Source organism: Epinephelus moara, chromosome 12, assembly GCF_006386435.1.
Source record: "Epinephelus moara isolate mb chromosome 12, YSFRI_EMoa_1.0, whole genome shotgun sequence".
NCBI classification, from domain to species: domain Eukaryota; kingdom Metazoa; phylum Chordata; class Actinopteri; order Perciformes; family Serranidae; genus Epinephelus; species Epinephelus moara.
Window position 1 is genome coordinate 40,705,500 of NC_065517.1, and position 17,726 is coordinate 40,723,225.

General features: G+C 42.3%; 1 protein-coding gene across 1 annotated transcript; it reads left to right on the top strand.

Moving 5' to 3' along the window:
- Positions 1-3,047: 3,047 nt before the first annotated feature.
- Positions 3,048-11,215, top strand: mgat2 (alpha-1,6-mannosyl-glycoprotein 2-beta-N-acetylglucosaminyltransferase). The gene is made up of 2 exons (XM_050057481.1): positions 3,048-3,200; positions 9,368-11,215. The coding sequence occupies exon 2, from the start codon at positions 9,625-9,627 to the stop codon at positions 11,053-11,055; it is 1,431 nt and encodes a 476-aa protein (XP_049913438.1). The 5' UTR covers positions 3,048-3,200; positions 9,368-9,624; the 3' UTR covers positions 11,056-11,215.
- Positions 11,216-17,726: the final 6,511 nt, after the last annotated feature.

Consider the following 17,726-nt stretch of genomic DNA (forward strand, 5'->3'; position numbering starts at 1 on the left):
GGGGGGGGGCGGGGGGGGGGGGGGGGCCGGGGGGGCCTCCCCCCCCCCCCCCCCCCCCTTAATATTTAAAACTATATGCATTTGTCTCCCCTATTAAAAACACTAAACTAGCAGAGCACTTGTACTTTGAGATAATTGAAGACATAAATTGATGCACAACATTTTGAAATTTTTTTAAGACAATATCTTTGCAGTAGCTGAGACGGTTATTTTGTATTAAATGGATTAAATACAAGAAGTGATGCAATTTACTGATGAACTGATTAGTAATTTTGCCAAAATGATTTTATTCATTTATTTAATTTCAGTCATCTACACACACACATCACAACTGTGCTAATCCTGTTTTTGCACATTTCTGTTATTAAATGTTTAGCAAAAGACATTTTAAAAAATAACAGAATTTACCAGACAGCATTTTGCACATTTCCCAAAATGATTTAATAGCCTGTATGAATAGATATTTGCTGATGAGCTAATGTAGTGGGTAACATAGCCCCAAATGATTAATCTTCTTTACTTCTTTTTCTTTGTAATCATCTACACTCACAACAAATCTGATACTAGTTTTACATATTTCTGTTGAGGAATATTTCATATTTTTTTTTTTTTTTTTTAATTACCAGAATTAAGTGAAACTCACTAACAGTGTGGGCAGGCATGTCGTAATAATAATAATTCTAAGGCTAAAGAAAAGAGATGGATCTTAAGATGGGTTTTGTTTTGAAGGTGTCACTGGAGAGGTAAGATCTAATTGTTAAGTGAGAGACTAGGGATAAATGATATTTGATTTTTTGCAGATATATAACAACTAATTTGGCCAATAACTGACACTAATATCAATATATTCACTTTTCCCCCGCCTAATTTTAGTGATCATCAAGTCTCATCTGTAGTGGAATTAACATCATATTATACATGTATACTCTTATCGTGACGGCCCACCAGCAGATGGAGACATGAAATACAATACTTTACAATGTATGTAATATTCATTCATTGTGCAAAACAAGAAAAAACATGTTGGACGTTGGATGTTCTAATAGCATCGATACCGATGATGTGCCTATGTTGTCATGTGTCCCTATGAGAGACTATTCCACAATTTGGGGCCAACACCTGAAAAGGTTGCGGAGCTCGTCTGAGATCTTAATCCTGTGTGAATCTGCCATGGCATGTCTTTTATTTGTGAAGTAAAAATTCCACAGCAAACTCCCCACCATATTTCACCAAACACAGAGGTCAGGTGATGATATTTGTCCCATGTGAATTTGACATCTCAGTGATTTGGGGTCATATTGAGTTTCTTGACATGACACTGAGGCCCATGCAGCCTGGTTGAGTCCTGATGTACTGTTAAAAAACAATATCCTGGGTGAAAAGTAACACACGAGAGGTTCTCACCAGCAGAACATATCTTTTGTCTTTTCAAAAGGGGGAATAGCAGCAAACATGAATCATATTTATAAAGAGAAATTGTTTCTGTCTTAACTACATTACATTACATTTTTAGAAGTGTATGTTAATTCTAAGCCTTTCAAAGTACACATTTTAATCCGTGTCCTCTTTTGGGGACAGTGGGACTTGCTTCTTTTCATTTTCCATACTCAACTCAACTCAACTCAACTCAAACTTTATTTATAAAGCACATTTAAAACAACCAAGGTTGACCAAAGTGCTGAACAGGTCAATAGAAATAAACAAGCAAATACAATGAGGTACATAATAGTACACCACAATAATAACCATAAGATACATAAAATACAATACAATAAAATAAAATACAAGAGTTATAAAATAAGCTAAAATGTTTGGGTGTCCAGCTCAACCTGAGTTAAAAGCCTGAGAGAAGAAGTGGGTTTTAAGAAAAGACTTAAAAACCTCTAGGGTCTGGGCAGACCTAATGTGCAGGGGCAGGCTATTCCAGAGCCTAGGGGCAGCCGCCCCAAAGGCTCTGTCCCCTCTGGTCCTCAGCCTAGTCCTAGGAGCAGCCAGTAATAGCTGACTGGCTGATCTCAAGGCTCTGGAGGGAGCATGAAAGTGCAGGAGTTCGGTTAAATAAGGGGGTGCCAGCCCATTTAGGGCTTTAAAAACAATCAATAAAATCTTAAAATCAGTTCTAAAACGCACTGGAAGCCAGTGGAGCGAAGCCAAGATTGGTGTGATGTGTTCGCGTTTACGCTTTCCAGTGAGGAGGCGGGCTGCTGCCTTCTGGACAAGCTGTAGACGGTGTAGCAGTGACTGGTCAATACCGACATAAAGCGAGTTACAGTAGTCCAGACGTGAGGTTATAAAAGCATGGATTACCCTCTCTAGATTCTGGGGGGAGAGATAGCCCTTTACTTTAGCTAAAAACCTGAGTTGATAAAAGTTGGTTTGTATTACTGATCTAACTTGTTTATCAAATTTAAAAGCACTGTCAAAGGTCACACCAAGATTTTAAACAGAGGAACGGATGTTAGGAGTGAAGGGGCCCAGAAAATCAGCGGAGTAATCAGAGGGGTCACATCCAAACATAATGATCTCTGTTTTATCCTCATTGAGATTTAAAAAGTTAGTGTCCATCCAGGATTTGACATCTTTTAAACATTCTAGCAGTGGCTGTACAGAATCCTTGCTAATGGATTTAAGGGGCAGATAGATCTGGACATCATCTGCAAAACAGTGAAAAGGTATGTTGTGTTTCTTAAAAAATCTCCAGGAAACACAGGTGATACACTTCTTAGACATGAATTTAATCATGTAAATGTAATGTTCTTTTGACATGATGTCCACTACAAGGGACATGTCCCAAGAGGTCAGAGAAGCCCTGAACTCACCCTACTGATGCTCTGCTTCAATTTGCTGGAGGAGCACAATGTGGTGAAAATTCATTTTTGGGGTGGATTTCCTCTTTAAATGTATGTATGTGTATATCAAACCCTGGTGTGAACTCGTTAAGTATTTAAAGGTATAGCAAACCTATCCCAGGCTGTGATGAGCCAGCAGCAGGGATATATGATATTTAGGGTGTCTCGGGTGCCCCCCGCTGGCCCAGTGCATTGTGGGACAGCGGCAGCCAGTGGTTCCGTATTTGGGATTTTCACAGCTAGCTGATAGTTACGTGTTCAGGCAGCCTGCGCGGAGGTATGGAGGTAAAACGGGACGCCACCGTGCCGATGAATGTCTCTGAAATGACCGCACGGCTGCTCCGGTGTTAGGTAAGCGGTGTAAACACGGCTGTTGTTGTTGTTGTTTGTCATAGACGGTGTTGTTGACGAGCTCCGGTCTGGACGGGGCTGCCTGGAAGTTGCTAGCTGATGCTAACTTACTGTTAGCATCGGCAGGATGCTCGCTGTCAGGGAAAAAAGCGAAGCTGCGACGCCAACTGTTGTTTTTAGTTGAGACGAGAGGGTTTAAAATCAGTCGGTGAATTAACGTTCAATCGTTTTAAATATCGATTAAAGCTGCCGTTGGCTCGGTTTGTGTGACAGCGGCTAATTTAGGACAGAAAGACCGGTTAGTAGGCTCCCAGTTAAACACTGCTGTTTTACACGAAGAAGAGAAACCATAGAGACAGACTGGTGTGGATTGAAACAGTTGGGTTTTAGTAAAAGAAATGCAGGAGCAGTTTCAGCTGCAGAAATGAGGAACCCCATATAGAGGCATGCACCCTGCAGATGCATCCAGTATATAGGTTAGATAGCTTTGCCATTTAATCAGCCATTAACTTCTCTCCTCAAACTATACATCAAATATCATTATAGTGGAGTACATGTTTCTGGTTGCATGTATTTAGAGTTTTCTAATAGCTGCCAGGAATGTGTTCATTAATGTTATGACACTCTAATAGATACCAGTGATGGTGCCACACAGTGACCGTCCAGCAGAACAGTGTCCAGGCAGGGGAAGACAGATAAAGGGGTCAGGAAGGAAGCCTGGAAGACCACTAATTTAATAACAAAGAAAGGATGGAGGTTTGGATGGAGGATCTTGAGCAGAGAGGGCTAATCAGTATTGATAATGCAGTTGGGGCCAGAGATTTATGCAGAGGGGGATATAAAAGCACAGGGCGATAATCAACATTGATGATATAACTGAAGAGGAGGAGGAGGAACAGAGGAGGAAGGACCAGTTAGAGTCTCCTTCTTGAGAGAGATCAGGGATCTCATTTATAAAACAGTGTGTAGGATCCATACTGTAACGCTACGTACAAACAAAAGCCAAAAAAATGGCGTGCAACAAAAAGTATTCGACAGTTTCTACAATCTGGCTGCCACCTCACCATCTGCGTCGCAAATTTCCCACCTCCCATGGGTCAAATGGATCACAACTTTTCCATGGGAAGTGGCCTCCTTGTTTTTTGTACAACAGCAGTACAGCACAGAATTAGACTAACAGGACATTTATATAAAGACAAAATAGGACACAGGTTGTAGAGTTGTAAAGTTGTAAAGAGGATGAACAGAGGAATAAGTACCAGTCAGAATGATTTTTTAAAAACCTATTTAACCTTTATGGGTCTCATTCATAAAACAGTGCGTAGGATCCATACTAAAAATGTACGTAAAAATTGCGTCCACCAAAAGTATTCAACAGTTTCTACAATCAGGCTTCCACCTCACCATCTGCAGCGCGAATTTCCCGTCCCCTATGTGTCAGATATTTTCCCATCAGGTCTGTTTTTGCAGATAACAACTCTTCCGTAGGAAGTGACCTCTTTCAGGCCTCGTTTTGTGTGTACGCAGTGTTTTAAATGAGACCCCTGGTCAAGACGCAACAGCAGTACAACACAAATTTACACAAACGGCATTTATATAAAGACAAAATAGGACAGAGGTAAAATGAGAGGAAAAAGTGGCAAAGTTGCAGTGTAAGAGGAGGAACAGAGGAATATGTGTGTTTAAATGTATTTAACCTTAATTCAGACACTGAGACACAGGTGTCATTCTCAAGAGAGACCTGGGATCTCATTTATAAAACTGTGTGCAGGAACCATACTAAAATGTACGGACAGTTTCTACAATCTGGCTTCCACCTCACCAAGTGCATTGCCAAATTACTGTCTCCTGTGGGTCAGATATTTCCCATCAGGTCTGTTTTTGTGAATCACAACTTTTCCGTGGGAAGTTGCCTCTTTCAGGCCTTGATTTGTGCGTAGGCAGTACAGCAGTACAACACAGCATAAGACAAACAGGACATTTATACAAAGACAAAATGGGACACAGGTCATAAAATGAAGTTGTAGTTTTAAAGAGTGATTTTTTGAAAATATATTTAACCGTGATTTAAACATTGAGACCTGGGGTCTCATTTATAAAACAATGCATAGGATCCAGACTAAAAATGTACGTTCAGACAGTAGCCAAAAATGGCGTGCGCCAAAAATATTCAAATTAGACAAACAGGACATTCATACAGACAAAATAAGATAGAGCCAAAGTTTTAGTTTCAAGAGGAGGAACGGAGGAAAAAGGAACCAGTCAAGAGTGATTTTTTAAAAACGTATTTAACCGAAGTTTAACCAGTGAGATAGGGGTCTTATTATAAACCTGTGTAGGATCCATACTAAAAATGTACGTACGGACAAAAGTCAAAAATGGCATGCACCAAAAAATATTTGACGATTTCTACAATCAGGCTTCCTGTCTCCAAAATGTTTGATAGCACGAGTCAAATATTCTCCCATAAAGTCTGTTTTTATACATCACAACTATTCTGTGAGAAGTGGCCTCGTTTTGTGCGTACGCAAAATAAGACACAAGCCATACAATGAGTGAAAAAGTGCCAACGTTGTACAAGTTACAAGAACAAACCCCCACAGACGCTCTCTCCAGATTTTGAAAGTAGTTTAAAGTCCTGAGGGGAATCATGCTGGGCAGACTCAGTTCCTGCTGAAGCACGTCCCAGGTTGAGGCATTTTCACCAAATTCTGTTCAGACTGAGGGGCTGGAGAAAGTGACGAAGCCCTGGGAGCAGACGCTATGACGGTGCGTCTCAACCGGGGGCCTTGAGGGCGTTCCAAGGGGTCCCTAGAATAGTTTATTTTCATTGTTGAGCCCAGTGTGAGTGAAGCCCTGTTCGCGCTGCACAAACATTGCCTTTGGGACCTCTAGTAACTTGTAATGATTGTCTGTCAGATTTTCAGTCATGTTTTATTGATAGAGCACATTTTAAAAGTATGAACATCGGCCGAAGAGTTCTACAAAGACAGGAATGATCAAATGAAAACAATCAATCATAAATAAGAAAATATGAGTAAATTAATAAAAGCATACAGTAAATATCTAGAATCATAATACTGCAAAAATACCAAACAAGATAACGGACGACGGGTTTGAAGGTGTCACTGGAGGGGGAAGATTTAATTGTTGTTGGAAGCTATTCCACAGTTTAGGGCCAACACCTGAAAAGGTTGCGGAGGTCGTCTGTGATCTTAATCCCATATAATCTGCCATGTCTGTAATTTGTCAAGTAAATTTTCCTCTGCAAATTACCTACTGTATTTCACCAAACGCAGACACCATGTGATGATATTAGTCCAGGGATCCCTGAGATTTGGGGTTTAGTTTTTCTGTTTTCTCTGCACCTTATTAAGGCTGCGTTGGTGATTACAAATGAAAGTTTTGACTGCATTTTGGGTACAGGAAGCTCATCTCACTACACAGCATGGAGACCCATTTGCAGATAGAGCAAATGCAAATCCATCAGAGGAGCGAAATCTCTAAAGAAGATGAGATGAATAACGTGACAGTGTTTGGCAGCGTCACTTCTGTTTGTTAAACCCACATTTAAAAGTGAAAAAGGAGGTTAACACAACACAGCACATCACTGCACATACAGAGTTTGCGGAGCACAGAGCGCTGATGTGAAAGGGGGGATGGGTAATTTCTAAATCACATAAGGTCCCCAGGTGATGCTAGTCCTGTGCGAATGCGGCTCAAGAGTCCTAAGCGATCATAGGTTTCACTTCCTCCTCAGTTATCTCCTCAACTTCAGATTTCTGGTCTCAGTCGTGTCTAACAGCCCAAATCTTCTCAGATGGAGTCCCCTGAAGCGAAATCTTATCAAATGGGGGTCGGCGACCTAACGTGTATTAATTTAGGTTGCGCTGACATGAAAAAGGTTGAGAACCACCGGGCTATGACAGCACTGTTTATGTGACATGTGAGTGGATAAATTTGTGGGCAGCAGGCCGAGGATGGCTTCATTAACGAAGCTGCAACAGTGTAAAATTCTGTGCATGGCTAGCGATGAAGAGTTGACTGCAGAATACAGAGTGTAATGGTGTGTGTGTGAGGATGGGGGTTATGACTCTCAGAGTGAAGCATGTCTGAAACCATGTCTGTGGTTTGGGTGATCAGCTTCCTGTTATGTGAAATGACATAATTGCTGTTGTTATAAGTGAGCCTCCATTAGAGCTCATAATGATATGATCTCATCACGTCATCGTTTTACAGATTGCCGTCTTCCAAATTGAAATCTAACAAAATTAGTTATTGGATTTTTTTTCTTGCATCAGCAAATGGAGTTTGCTCAGTGGTGGAGCTCGACAGTCAGCCCAGTCGATTATCTGATTAGTGAACAGTATCAACTAGAGCTGCAGTGATGAATTGATTAGTCGTCAACTACTAAATTATTCGGATTGAGGTGGTTTGAGTAATTTTTTGACTTGCTATTTTTATTTTCCAGTATGCAAAATGCACAGTGAACACCAAACCATTGTACAAATATGACTTAATAATGACTTAATAAAATAAGTAATCGAAATAGACAAATACATTAAACCACAGTACAGATGATGACTTTTAAGAATAAAAAATAAATAAACATACAATCCACCTGACAGTGCTTTTTGCTTCCACCTCACACCTACTCTTATGCCTTTATAAAAGCAATATACCCTCCCCTCTCCAGCCAATATTTTTTTGCCCTATTACAATTCGTATATATGATATTCTTTCATATGCGGCAACTTTTCTCATTTTCCAGTCTTAAAAAAGCAGGTGCTCCAGGTGCTTTCCAGTTCCTAAGAATATTCTGCCGCCCAATCGTTATTGCTGTCTGGGTCCATTTCTCCATATCTTGAGGGAGCGCCAACAGAACCCCAATGTCTACCAAAAGTTTTCGACAAAGTGCAAAATGTGAACCTGTAATGTTAACAACTAGAGATGTACCGATACCACTTTTTCCTTCCCGATACCAATCCCTGAACCTTAGGTATCTGCCGATACCGAGTACCGATCTGATACCAGTGCGGAGGCATTTCCGATACTGGTATCGGTATCGATACAACTCTAATGACAACTTAGCTGTGAATCTTTATCCAGAAGTTTTGAGTGTTGGGCATGACCACAGTGTATGTATGAAAGTGCCTTCGTCCTTCCTACATTTCCAATAAATGGCAGAATCCTTAAACCAAGCCTGTACCCTACTCAAGGTCCAATAGTAACAGTGTTGAATTTTAAACTGTATCAGTCTAATTTGACCCCATTTTTCCTCATCAAATGATGCACCCAGATCTTCCTGTCAAACACTCACCAGAGCTGCCACTTTAATTTCCCTGGAGGACATTAATATTTTGTAGATTTGAGTAATTTGTCTTAGAAAAATAAGCCAAAATTCTCTGAATCCAGCTTTTTTAATGTGAATGTTCTCTGGTTTCTTTACTCCTCTATGACAGTAAACTGAATATGTTTCGGTTGTGGACAAAACAAGACAGATGAGGACGTCATCTCAGGCTTTGGTTGACATTTTCGGATGTTTCATAGACCAAGGGCTCCTTACTGGTGCAGCCACGGGGTCCGGATTCTCCTTGGTCATTAGTTTGAGGTCCACACAGGTTAATACATTCAGCGCCATACTTGCGTTTGGACGTGTCATCAAGCGAGTTTGCTTGTACTAAAAGATAAAGTGTGTTTTTTACAATCATGACACGTTCGCAAATCACTTGTGGTCCGTTGAGAATGGACCCGCGACCCACTTTTAGACCGCAACCCACTAGTTGGGAACCACTGTTGTAGACCAAACAACTAAAGGAATAATCAACAATATAAATGACTGTTAGTTGCAGCCCTTGTATCAACTAATCGACTGCAACTGAGCAAACTTCATACACAGAAAATTATTAACAGTTTTGATGATTGATTAATCATATAAGCTTATTTGTTTACTCAGACATTTGTTAGTTTTACCTCATGAAACATGACAGTTTGATTCTTTTCTCTGGTTTATATTGTGTTAATTGTGACATTTTGTGTGTCTAAATGAGCCATATTGTGTTATACTACTTACCAGTTTTGAAAATGCTCATTATTAGGACTGTGATAGTGATTTCAGCCCTAACTGCCCTGACGCACCTGACTTTATTGATCTATTTCTCATTCAGGTGGTTCATGCACACTGCTACCCTGCTGCCTCCCAGCAACCGTCATGCCTTATGGAATACTCATCCACCATCAATGACATTCCAGCGGGACCCATGTTTACAGCAACAGTTCATTTTGCCAACAATTAGCCTCATATCAGCTTCTTTTTAATCAGGCTTGCTCCCTTCGTTAAGCACACCACCGCAGTCGCAAACCTGTGCTTTCTGTTTCTCCGCAATCAACTTCTCTCCCTTCGCAAGAGGCTGCCTCCCCTATCATGAGATTCCGAATCTACAAGAGGAAGGTGGTGATACTGACTGTGGTGGTTGTCATCTGTGGCCTAGCTTTCTGGAGCAGCGGAAGGCAGAAGAAGAACGACGGCGGCGGAGGCGGAGGCGGAGGAGGCGGCTCGTTCCCCAAGGAAGTGGAGACGGTGAGGAGAAGCAGCAGCATTAGCAGCAGCAGCAGTAGCATCAACAATCATATCCAGGTGCAAGCCACACCTGCCGTCAGCAGGGCACCTGTTCAGCCCCCTGTTATACAAGCAAACGACACACACCAGGAGAAAGCAAAGGACAAAGAGAAGATACCCAAGCCTGAGGCAGATAACACCACTTTAGTGTATCGCGGCATCGTTTTCCAGCTCAACTTTGACCAGACGATAAGAAATGAGGAAAAGTTTAAGGCGGCGCGACAGAAGGACGATCTGGTCGTGGTGGTTCAGGTCCACAACCGACCTGACTACCTTAAGCTATTAGTGGACAGTTTGCGGAAGGCCAGAGGTGTGGAGAGCATACTGCTGATATTCAGCCATGATTACTGGTCCCCTGAGATAAATAAAGTGGTGGCCTCTGTTGACTTCTGTCAGGTACTTCAGATTTTTTTCCCCTTCAGCATCCAGCTGTACCCGCAGGAGTTCCCCGGACACGACCCCAGGGATTGCCCCAGAGACATTCCCAAAAAAGACGCCTTAAAGCTGGGTTGCATCAACGCAGAGTACCCCGACTCATTCGGCCACTACCGTGAGGCAAAGTTCTCCCAGACCAAGCACCACTGGTGGTGGAAGCTGCACTTTGTATGGGACAGAGTCCGCGTCCTGAAGGACCACAAGGGCGCAGTCCTGCTGATCGAGGAGGACCACTACATGTCCCCGGACTTCATCCACCTGTTAAAGCTGATGTCGGCTCTCAAACGGGAGCAGTGCACTGACTGCGACATCCTCTCGCTGGGGAGCTACAGCCACATCGGCTACTCCAGCAAAGCAAACAAGGTGGAGGTGAAGGCCTGGAAGTCCACTGAGCACAACATGGGGATGGCTCTGAGTCGAGATACGTACCAGAAGCTCATCCAATGCACCGACACGTTCTGCACTTACGACGACTACAACTGGGACTGGTCCTTACAGCACCTGACCGTGTCCTGCCTGCCCTCCTACTGGAAGGTCATGGTGAGTGAGGCGCCACGGATTTTCCACGCCGGTGACTGCGGCATGCACCACAAGAAAGCCTCTTGCATGCCAATCAGCCAGAAAACCAAGATAGAGAACATCCTACAGAGCAGTGGGAACCAGCTGTTCCCCAAAAACCTCCTGATAACAAAGAGACTGCCAGCCAACGGGGCCGGAGGCGTGGCCCCGCATGTGAAAAACGGAGGCTGGGGAGACATCAGGGACCATGAACTCTGCAAGAGTTATGTTCGATTACAGTGACCTTAATTGCTACTATTATATATTATTGTCTCTTTTGCATCCTCTATAAAGAAAAAAGCCTTTTAAAAGTAAATCTTTATGGACTATTCTTCATATTGCCTGTTTTATCGGACTGTTCCAAATAAAGACGAATGTTGGATTTTTGGCTTCTTTAACACAAGTATGTCTTTACATCGAATTATTTAAGTGATTCCTGGCAAGTCTGCTTTGTTTTGTAAGTTGTAATTAACAATAATATACTAAACAATATATTGTTGTGTTTTCTCTAACAAGACTTTGAGGTCGGTTACTTTTAAAGGAGCACTGTGTAGGACTGAGTGCCATCTAGTGGTGAGGACTGCAGGTTGAAACTGGCTCAAACTTCTCCTTTGTGCCAAGTGTGAACTCCAGGTTAGGATTCTGTAAGTGTTCATTTTCCAGGTGGTTTTTATCAGGAGCTGAGTTATTCACAGAGGTCTCATAATAATAATAATAATAATAATAATAATAATAATAGTGATAATGTTGTGTTCACACTGGGAGGTTAATTACAGGTAAAGTCAATGTAAAGACACAATAAGCTGCAAATTCCTGCCAGGCAGTGCAAAGGACGAGACGTGAAATACGTGAATGAAGCAAGTAGTGCGATTTCACGTCATACGCTTATTCAAGAGAGTTGAAAAATCTGAACTCCAGGAACCAATTTGCGCCGCAATAGCTAATCAGAATTAAGATTCTCCGGGGACGTATAACGCTGAGGACATACCAGCCAAAATTCATTTATCGATTCAAAGATTTTATGCACGTAAGAAGTGAATATTCTAGCATTCAGACATGTATGAGGCAACTAACATGTTTTCTTTGATAACATCCGTATTCACAAACTACAGAGAATCCTCTCAGAGAGCTCCTAGCTTAGCCTAAAAATTTCTAGCAAGGACTCTTAGCTCAGGAGTGATTTAGAAAAGTTCTCAGAGCAACTCTGAGTAAGGAAGGGACAGAAACTTTTACCGTACTGAGGAGGTGTAGCTGACCCTGTTGCTAGAAACGATGCATTCTTTTGACAGATGTGACCGACCGTCTGACACCAGCACACCGTCAGGATGGAAACAGACACCAGGGGTGACTGGCTGTAGGAACAGGTGACGTGCTTTGCACTCTAAAACCAGCCACTGGTGATTTGACCATCTGAGTTGCAGGTGACACCATCAGGCAGCTTGAGTCGAGCTCAGACCGGCCAGTTCACACCTCTGCAACTTTTCTCTGCAGCTTTCTAAAATGGTTTAGTCTCGTCAGGAATCTTTGACTCCAGGACTCCTTTGTTTTAGGCAGCTTTGTGAATGCGGCCCCAGATGTTCAGAAGGTTTTTACCAGGAGCCGAATTATCCGCAGAGGCCTCTGCCTCTCGAAACAAGCGAACCAGGTGATATAAATCTATGAAAACACTTCATAAAGCAGTTTCATGGGTAAAATAAGTGTTTTCCGACACTGTTCAGCTCGTTACAGAGGGCCTGCTGACTATGGTGACTTATGCAGAAACACAATTGGGTCGATTTAGAGCCAATCAATGTTTTGTCCCTTGTGGACTACTGCAGAAACATGGCAGTGCAACATGGCGGACTCCATGGACAAGGATCTGCTCCCTCTTCGGGTATAAACGTCTCAATCTAAGGTAACAAAAACACAACGACTCTAATTTTCAGGTGATTAAACACTAAAGAAAAACATGCTTATAATATTATATTCCATATCTGTGAATACATCCCTCTGAATCTGACACACTGGACCTTAAAGTTACCAAAAAATGTAGAGCATCTTTTAATGGTGGTAAATTGGAAAGAGCGGGCGAGTGCTCATCGGGGCAGTCATAAATTTGGTAAATCTGTGGATTTAGCAATCCCACTGTGCATGCATAATTAATTTGAAGATATTTATATCACATAAATTTGCTGAGATCAAAGGAGATCCTTTGAGACACCTTGTTCCATTTAAATAATCCCCCACTTAGCTTATCTTCAACAGGTTTCTAGAGCACGCCAAGAGTCTCATTACTGCTGTGACTGCAGCAGGGATGTCACTTAAGGTACACAGCATTAATAAACATGCAGATGAAACTTCTGAGGTGTGTCTGACAGAGGGGAGTGTATGTGCGGTCAGTGCGGTGCAGAGCATTTGTTTTATTTTGTTGCAATGCATCACTGTCCAGCTCAACACTTGAGATAGAATATGCCAATTCAAGCACCTGTATCTTTGTGCAGAGATTTTGATTTCACACAAGACTGCACACGTTGCACCTGGAGAGATCCCAAGACACTGATACAAGTTTCTCGTCTGTGTTGTTGCCGTTGAAGATGCATTTACATTTTAAGTGCTTAGACCACAGCTTAGTATCGATGGTTTCCACTGTGGCCTGGGCTCGGTGGCTTCTGTGAAGCTGCATTGATTCCCTCTCCCTCCCTCCGGCAGTGTTTAACAATCACTTCTGCACACTGTTCAAAATCTAAAATAACTGCAGTTATCGCTGACTGGACTCTCCATACGGTTCATATTAGATACCTCCTCTGGCAGAGTCTGCCGGGCCGTTCAGAGACTCTGCTTTCAACATAGAATTCCTAAACATTGCATGAATTAAATATGACACACTGAACGTAAGGCATGTACCCTCAGCAGAGTAAGACAAACAACACAACAGCGGAGCAGAGCTTCCCTCTGTGACAAACAGACCTCACAATCTCTGCTCGTTCTATTTCCTAATGTGTGAACTTTAATTCCTAATGCAGTGTGAAGACATGTGACTTGGGACTGCTGTGCCGAGGTCATGTGACAAAATGTGCAGCTGCTCCCATGGTGGAGGCCCAATAATTGGGTCCGCACCTCAAGGGAAACGGCTCAGAATAGATTTGAGAATAGGAGGAAGTGGCACTGTGCTCTTGATTCTTGGTGACTAATGGTTAACTGATGCTGGAGCCTTTGAAACTGTAATGTACCGTCGCCTGTGAAACCGCTCTGCTGAGCTTAAGATTTGAGGAGGAGAACGAGAGGGAAAACACACTCTTAAAGTGTGCGTGTAATCTTTTGATGGCCCAGTTATCAGTACTCACATTTTTACACTTGAACATGGCAACTAGACGACACAGGAGGACAGATTAAACAATGAGATAGAGGAAACAAATAAAACTGAAGCATAAAATCACAAATAGACACGTTAAAAAAGAGCTGTATTAAGAGATAAGCAACTGTCTGTTGTAATTTAAATGTAATAATGACTCGTGGTGTGCCTTGAGCTAGCCACAGGGCTAATCATTCCCCTGAATTAATCATTGTAAAAGCAGAAAGAGTGGGTTTCTTTCCCCCTCCCCCACACTCAGGTATGAGATCATTAGCTGCAGTCAGAACACACAGGGCCGAAGAGTTTATCAAACCATCTGTGGCTTTAATAATATTTTAATTACATAATTTAAGACCCATCAAAGAGTACAGCTTCATTATTACCCTTTAAGCAGCTCAACCTGGACGTGATTTTAACTTTATAATAAAGCTATATTCACAATGTTTGTGGTACCGATGGGTCAGATGACTTTGTGTGATGTTAATGGTCATTGGTAGTAGAGGAAATAACTCTCCACACCAGCAGGTGGCTGTAGTCTTTATTTGTATTCAAAACAGGGAAATCAGAGATGCTAGTTAGCCAGTTAGCACATTAACAATACAACCAGAGGCCTATACTACGCAGCAGGATTTGAAGTTAGCGAGGTAACTTCGAGGTGAACTCTGGGTCCTCTTTTTACCGGGATACTGTTGTAAGCACAAGCCTCTCGTCCATGAGTAGATGCACTTTCTGTTAACTGTATCACTGCGCAGAAGGAAGCGTGCATCTACTCCTGGGCAAGAGGCTAGTGCTCGTGACAGTATGAGAAGGCTTTTTCTTGCTGTGAAAGAGACGTCTGTAAATCAATGGATAGATTTTTTTTAAGTGTCACAACCCTCATGAAATGACTCGTGTCGCTGTCGGGATTTGATCCATTCGGTCCAGTTACATTTTAAAGTCTAGGAGAGCTGCGTGATGAAATAATTTTTATCCTCATTCAAGTAAGCAAAGAATTAAAGCAGATGTTAGTCACTCGGCCAGCGTAACGCTCTAGTGTGCAAGTTCTAAGGGCCCCAGGATGTGGAAGATCCAGCTAACTTTATACAGCAGAAATTTAGCTTTTTTGGCTTCTTGCACCACTGACCAGGGCCCCACCTCCATCACTGTATCCAGTTCTCTTTATACATCCACGGAGCTAGCAGTAGATGCAGGCTTCCTTCTGCGCAGTGATACAGTTGGTGGGTGTAGTTCAGTGGAAAGAAAATAGTTCCTACATGAAACTGCTCACAACTAGTTCTGTGGATCATCTTGAGTAACTGGCTCATGGTTTCTGGAAAAAGACATTGCTGTTGAGTTTTTAAAGTATATTCTTTGCGCACCACAAGCTGAGTGACATCTAGTTCCATCCAGCTGATATCTCCAACACTCTGCAACTCACACCAAAACAATCTAGACTGAACACCTCCTGAAGGTGAGCAGTCGTCGCACCCTTATATGCTGCACCAGCTCATAGACACACAGGTGGTTATCTAATTATTTCCAGTGACAAGATGCGGGGTAGAAAATCACCTACACTGTGCACCAGAGTCCAAGCTCCCCAGCTGCCAAATGCCAATACAGCCATTTTAAATAAGCAGCTCAGATTCCAGTGTTCTCTTTAATTTATTCATTATCCCCACTTCCTGACATTCCTTCGTTTCTGAACGCACTGCAGGTCTCAACCAACCGGGCTAAACAAATATCCCCGTGGAATTAGTGTAAAACTAGGTTAATTTGTTCATTTCCATAATCTGGCTGGACCTGTTTGTTCAAAGGAAATCCATCACTGACGTGTTTTCTGCTCACTTAATTGTACGCATTCATTTTCCAGGGCTCTTATCTTAAACTGTCAAGTTTTTGCAACACATCAACTGCAGCTCATTCTTCGGGCTCAGAGTTGCGAGAGGCTGTATTAATCATTCATAGCCGTTGCACACATTGCAAGGTAAACAAAACTCTGGGTCAATATATAGAAGCATGCAGACGAGGGGGAAGAAGATTATTAAAGCAAGACCTCACAGAAGCAATACGATTCTCTCTCCATGCATTGGATTCCCATCAAGTGGGACCTATTTCCCTGAGGATGCAAGATAAATGCGGTTGTTTTCCAAGCTCTTAGTGTACGCTACATGCTATTCAAATGTCCAGTGAGATTGAAGAGAGCCTGGGTTTGTGTATAATGAATAAAAGTGGTCGACAGAGTGTACTTTAGAAACAGAACAACAACATAAAAGTGCATATATTACAGTCACTGTGATGTTTTTATGTAAAACGCCTCACAATCCTGATTGATGCCTGCTCAGCATGGACGTGTGCAGCCCAGGGGGGATCAGACAGTCAGTCAGGGCCCGTCATGTGTTGAGTGACACCCTGACAGGATGATCGGGGTGCTCAAGCCGGCTGATCACCCTCTCCACCCCGTCCCTCACCGTGATGCCACAGGCCGATGGTTTAATGGCTGTGAGTGCTCGTGTTTCTTCTAAAAGTGACTCATAAATTATGGAGGAGCAGTTTTATTCCCCACTTGGAATATAAAATATATATGAAGTGGTGCGACGCAGTAGTAGGAATACATTTGTAAAGGGAGACACAACAGGATATACATATATAGACATTGTTTCCCATGTTTGATCAAGTCAGGGCTGTTATCAGATGTAAACTCTTAGTTATGAGGAGTTCTCAGGCGCTCATTTGTCTGAGCAATACTGCCCCCTGCTGGTTAGCTGGAACCCAAACATGCCACAAACTGGGAATTAGGCTACAAGTAACAGGGATTCATTTATGATGAGGAGTCTCAAGAAACAAAGTTAAAGGGTAACTTCAGTATTTTTTACCTTGGACCTTAATTTCTCATCTTTTTCTGTCAAGGTGACTGATGGGAACAGCTGTTTTTGAAATAGCTCCAATACTGAGTGAGAGGGCTGCAGACAGCAGTGGTGAAACCAGCTGCAATGTAACCACTTGGGGCATTTGTGCACCTTCAATGTACGTGCATTAAAAGTGATTGTTTTGCCACTGACAGGCTCAGATTGTTATTTTAAGTGTCTGACAACATTAGTGAAAGGATCCCAGCAGAGACAAACCTTTTTGTTTTACCAGAAACTGCCCCAAAATTAAAATCCCCTACACCAGACTCCATTTAGATAAACAGTAATTTAAGCATGTATACAGTCAACATATTTTCACATCCAACTGGGTGAATTAAGGGTTTATTTCAACCAAACCAGAGTTGGTGATTGTTGGAACAGTGGAGAGATGAACTAGGGCAGTTTTTGTGAGTTTTATTTTGCTTCTGTCGACTTTGAATAAAGTGTGTTTTACAATGATAAAATTACTGCTTTTTTAAATGGAGTCTGGTGGGTTTGGCTATAGTGATATCAGGGCTGTTTCTGGTTAAAGGGCCAGTGTGTAAAATGGGTTGAAAACAGTGACATCAGTGGTCAAATTCTAGATTGCAGGGCTCACTCGCTCACCCCTCCCATCGGGTAAATGACGGTGGCCTCGTAGGGACAAAAAGCCTTGCGCAAACACAAGTTTTTCAGGAGTAGGTCTATCTAGCGACGAG